Source organism: Trichoderma virens, assembly GCF_000170995.1.
Source record: "Trichoderma virens Gv29-8 chromosome Unknown TRIVIscaffold_8, whole genome shotgun sequence".
NCBI lineage: Eukaryota > Fungi > Ascomycota > Sordariomycetes > Hypocreales > Hypocreaceae > Trichoderma > Trichoderma virens.
In genome coordinates this window covers 1-6104 of record NW_014013741.1, presented here as the reverse complement: position 1 = coordinate 6104, position 6104 = coordinate 1, and the positions used below count along the sequence as shown (strand labels likewise).

General features: G+C 24.5%; 1 protein-coding gene across 1 annotated transcript; it reads right to left on the bottom strand.

The window, feature by feature from the left end:
- Positions 1-2649: 2649 nt before the first annotated feature.
- On the bottom strand, positions 2650-2973 carry TRIVIDRAFT_222434 (uncharacterized protein; the record flags this gene model as incomplete). Its single annotated transcript, XM_014100845.1, has 1 exon — positions 2650-2973. The coding sequence occupies one exon, from the start codon at positions 2971-2973 to the stop codon at positions 2650-2652; it is 324 nt and encodes a 107-aa protein (XP_013956320.1).
- Positions 2974-6104: the final 3131 nt, after the last annotated feature.

Here is a 6104-nt window from a genome sequence, read left to right as displayed (position 1 = left end):
TAAAGGGCTGGGGGTATTTTATAATTTTATAAATTCCCTTTATAATTATTCTTTTAAATATTATTTTCCTTAAATATTTCTATATTTAAAATAATACCTTTTAATTTAAAGTTAAAATTTTTATAAATAAGGCTATTTACTTATTATAAAAGTATTATTATTTAGCTTCCTTCTTTTATAAAATAAATTTCTTTCTTAAGTTTAGGGATTTTATTTTTTTTTTTATTTTTTTTTAAAGTTTTATAATTTTTAATTATATACTTTAATTTACTATAATTATAATATTTAAAATCTTTTTTTTTTATATAATATTAAAGTCTATTTTTTTTAATTTATTATTATTATTTTTAATAATATAATTTTATTATTTTTTACTTTAATTTATTTAATATTTATTTTTTTTATATACTTTCTTAAAGATATTTATTTTTAATTTATAAAGTAAGTTATTAACTTTAATATATTTATTTATAAATAATATAAAGTTATATATAATTTAATTAAAGTTATATATTTTTTTTTAAACTTTAGTTTAAATTTATTATAAAATTATTTAATAAAAGTTAATTTTTTTTAGTTAACTTTAATAAAAATATTTTTAAAGTTTATTATATAATTTAAGTATTTTCTTTTTTAATATATATTAATAAATTAGTTTTTAACTATATAAATTTCTTTAATATTTTTAAAAGCTTTTTTTAATTTTTTTATATATTTTTTATAATTATTAAAGATTTTTTTAATTTTATTATTAATAACTTTATTTTAGTTATTTAAATAGTTATTTAAGATAAATTGGAACTATTATAGTATATATCCCTTAAATTAAAATACTATAAAATAAACTTTTTTTTTAAAAATATTAAAAATATTTTTAAAATCTTTAAAATAAGCTTTAAATTAAATTAAATATTCCCTAAGTTTTTTAACACTTCCGTTATATATAAGCAATAGCTATTATTTAATAAAAATTCTAATATTTTTTTTAATTAATTATTTTTTATTTTTAATAGCCTTTTTAATAAAAGTTTTATTAAATTAAAATATATTTTAAAAGACTATTATAATTTAATCTTTAATTAAATTTCCTTAGTCTAAGGTATTCTTTATAATAATATTTTTTTTTTATTAAATTTAAATATATTAAAGTTAATAGTTAAGGTATTACTAAATAAAGATCTAAGTATAATAGTTTTTTTACTTAAAAAATAATTAATATTTTTTTAAATAAAAATTATTAATATATAATGTTTTAATTTTTATTTTTAATATAGGGTAAGGGTTCTTAAAGTAATAAACTTAGGTTATAGATTTATATTAATAAAAAAAATAAAAAATAGCTTTTAAGCAGTTATAATTATAAATATATAAAAGTAAAATAAAAGGTTAAATTTATATTTAGTTTTAATATTTTATTAATAATTAGCTATTTAAACTATTTAAATAATTATAATAAAGTAAACTTATATATTTAATTATTCTTTTATTTTTACTTAAATATATATTATTATATTTATAAAAATAAAGCTATTTTTATAATCTTTACAGTATGTACTTACGTAAGAGAGAGAGGGCTAGGCTTTTATTAATTACGCTTACCTATAGTTTTACTGTAGTACATACTTCATTAGTTTAGGCCGTAATATACACTCTATAATAGCCTGTAAAACACAACCTTTAATAATATTGAAAAAAAGTATATATAAAAGGTATTAAACAACTTGTTTATAATTTAATAATAGAATTTTAATATAATGTTTTTAATTTTTTTATTATATAATTTAACTTTTAAAATATATAGTGTTTATTAATTATATTATAAACGGGTTATAATAAAGTTATAGTATAAATGCATTATAAATATTACTGCAACTATCTGTAACAATACTTTATATAAAGTATTTAGTAATTTTATATAAAAGATAATATAATATAACTATTAGTATAATAAAACATAATATATAATTAGCTTATATTATTACTTTGAGATAAAAACCGTTATTAATTTATGAGATATAAGGGAGTGTTACTTATAGACTTTGTTAGGCAAATGTTGGTGTACTGTGGAGCGTATTGGCACTTTTGTCGACTAACTGTAAGTCAAGCTAGTGTTACTCTTCGCTACGATAACCTTAGGGAACTAATGATTTACGCCTAGCCTCGGGGTCTCACAATGCAGGAAGAGATTATTGATGGTCAAGAGAGAATTATGTAGAGATTCTACGTTGTAGCTGGTTGAATTGATGATCTTTTGGAATCTGATTTCCATCGATTTTAGTGCCTACTTCCCATATCCTTTACATGAAATCAAACTCTGGAAGTAATTGTCCTCTCATTTCTTGCAATTCGCTGCACCATTCTTTAGGCAAAGCCTGACCCGGCGTGGTATTCCAATCAAATACTGGAACCCCCTCCCTCCTACAACCTGTAGCAGATCCTTCCGTATCTTGCGTTGGCGTTAAGAATGCATCCTTTACGGATGCTGCCTGCTCGTTGCTAATTATCTTGTCTTGGAACTTTTGACCCAGTCTCCTCACCCGACATCGATAACTTCGGACGGCACACCAGAGGATCTTTGAGTGGCTAGTCGTCGTGCTGAGATCTTCCAGCAAACTAAGAACGGAGAGTAACTGATCACGGACTTTGTAATCAAAATCTTTCTGTGCGTGGGAGACTGCCAAGAGCAACAACGGTAAGCGAGGAAGTTAGGAAATGGGTCGCCCAGACGTGGTGCATGGAATGAAGAGCTCGCAGGCGACAAAGATACAATAACACGTTGACCGAACGCCGCGCAACGTTGATGGCAATGCGCACACTCAGAGGGTTCTTCTGGATTGAAGCGGATGAATGAAGTGCAGGTCTGTGGATTAAAATACGAAGCTCATTGACGCGGAGATAGAGCAGCGCGGGAATGAATAAGGACTGACCTCCTATTGCAACATAGTCAAGAGGTATGGTGAGAGCTGCGACCATGTTTATGTCCTCAAGGGAAGAAGTTTGGTGGTCGAATAGCCTCAAAGAAGGGGGGAGCGCGTTGCTCCACTGTTGGATTTGAAAAACATAGGCTGGCAATTTCTTCCCGCTCGTCGTGTAAGCCGTTGCCTTCGGAACGGACGCATGAGGCCCATGTACGAGATCCAATACTTGCAAAGGCAATCATGCTGCGGACATACGGTGATAGCTCGTCCTTTTGATGGTCAGTGACGTGAGATGCAATACATCATAGGCACAAAGAGAACAGCAGCACTCGGAGACACAAGTGATGTAAGACTACGATAGCATTTGAAGGCTGCTAACTGGTTTCGATAACGCTGGATCAATACATGTATCTATGTCCTGTATTGCAAATGGCCTGCCCGTGCTGAGGCTAAAGCATCGGTCAAGGATATAAATATCCCAGAAAAGTGTAAGCCCTCTCGCAGCAATCTTGGAGTTAGGATGGATTCATTGTAGGGAGTTTGCTTGACGTAAACCGAGCTCGATATACAGGCGTGCAGCAAGCCCGATCATCCTCCATGCTTGGTTTTCGTCGTTCATGAAGTAGAAAGAGACGCCGTGCAGTACGTCAGATATATCAGAAAGTACAAGTATCATATAGTTGATAAATAGAAAACATGTTGTGCAACGGGAAGGAAAAGGTGAGAACTAAGAGCGCTGTGTTTTCAATATCTTTCAGCTCGCTTAAGCGCCCCTTTGGGAAAGCCAGCTGCTGCTGAACTTCTTCGCAGATCGCCTTTGCCACCGTATGCCTGCCCCTTCCCTCAGCCAGCAGGGTAACCCCCAGTGCCTATCCTCATACAGATATAAGTGAAATGAGGGGTACTGAAAGACAAAAGGGTCGGGCAGATACGCCTTGGCTGCCAGCATGACAGCGTCCAGCAGGGAGTAATGGCCGCGGCGAGCATTCGGGTCAGCCTCGACGACACTACTGATCGGAAAAATGAACTGAAAGTGATGACGGAAACAGTCAATATCATCCTCTATAGTGACGACGATCCGTTTCTTCATGAAGGGAACAGCTTCGATGCTGATATTGGATGTGGATGCGTCTCTCATATTAGAAAAGTGTGACAAGAGCTGATGGGCGCTTTTGTTTTGCTAGGGTTTTGGAAAAATAGAGTGGTATCAAGCAACCTCTTAAGGTAACACACCAGGTTAAATTTATGTTGATATGCAAATTAGTCATTAATAGAACATGCCACAAGGACAATAAGCTTCCCTCCTACACCTACAGGTACCCTACCTTTTAGGTACCCCTTTACTAAAAAACCTTATTTTATTTAACTAGCTATTAAATAAAATATCTTTTATTTTTACTTTTACTACCTTTATTAAAAAACCTAGGATAATAATAGCTTTTACTACCTTTTAAAAAACTTAATTAAAAAACTCTTCTACTATTATTAAATAAATAGTTTTTAATAAATAATAAAAAAAAACTACTTTTTTTATTTTAAGGAAAAGTAAAATAATTATTTTTATTTTTATTTTTAAAAAAAAAATATATTTTAATAATAAATTTATAATAAATATATTAGACTATAGCTATTGCTATAGTTAGAAAATAGAGCTTATAGCGGTTATTTTAGTACCCTTTAGAGCCTTTAGCTAGCTTATAGTATTAACTATAGTAATTTATAGTTAATTATCCCCTATAACCCTTATAACCCTTAATAATAAGCTATACTTATATATTAATATTTTAACTTACTTTATAATTTATAAACTATTACTTAATTAAGTTTAGCTTATGGATTTTTTAATAGCTATTACTTAATTAAGCTTAGTGTTATAAAGCTTTATAAGTTTATAAAATTATAGGGAATTATAATACTTTAAAGTATTATAAAGTATAGTTTTTTAAAAGTTTAAAAATTAAAATTAATTTTAAAAGATTTACTTTTATAAAAAATTTAATTAATTAAAGGGTTAAAATCCCACTTATATAAGTGCTTTAAGTTAATAAAATTACTTAAAAAAGTAGGTTTTTAAAATTATAAAAGGGGAACTTTAAAAAAAGCTTAAAAATTATAAAATTTAAATTTAAGTTAAATCTTTTATTAAGCTTAAAAATAAATTCTAAAAATAATTTATAAATATTTAATAATTATATAATTAGTAAAAAAAATTAAAATATATAAGTTATATTAAAAAATAGTTTAATTTTAAAGTTATTTAATAATAGTTTTTATATATTTTAATTTTAATTATTAATATTAATTTTTAAAATATAAATAATAAAAGTTTTTCTTAAGTTTCTTATATTAATAACTTTAATTAATTAATAAATTTAATAAATAAAATTAATTATTTTTAATTACTTTTAATTTTTTATTATTAAATTAATAATAAAACTAATTACTTTATAATTTAAAAATCTTATAAATTATAAACTTAAATTGATTATTTTTAATAAAATAATAAATAGCTTAGCTAATAACCTTTTATTTACACTACTAAATCTACTTAATAACCTTTCTTTTTTAATAAAAATTTAATTTAATAATAATATTTTTAAATAAAATATAATTAATTTTTATAAAAATAAATACTTTATAATAACTTTTTTAAATTTTATTATTTTTTAATAAAAAATAATATATTTTAAAGCACTAAGATTTAGCTTTTTAAAAATCTAATTTCTAAACTATTTATATAAAAAATTAATTTTATATTAATTATTTTATAAAAATAAATATTAAAAAAAATATTATTTTAAAACTTTAAAAAAGTAAAAATTATATAACTTAATTGCTTAAAATAGAAGTTTTTTTAATAAAAGAAAAGTTAATAAATACTATTAAAATAAAAGAATATAATAAATCTAAAAAAGTATTAATAAATATAAATCTTAAGTTATTAAATAGCTTTTTATTATAAATAAAGTATTATAATAATACCTTTAAAGCTTAAAAAAGTTTAAAAACCTTATATAATAATTAAAGTTTTTTTTTAAATTTTCTTATTATTAATAAATTATTTAATATTAATTTAAATAATTTTAATAATATAAAGTTATTTTTGAATAAAGTTAAAAAATTAACTAAAAAATTAAAATCTAAAAATATAATTATATTAGAAATTATTATAATAGTTTAGGTATA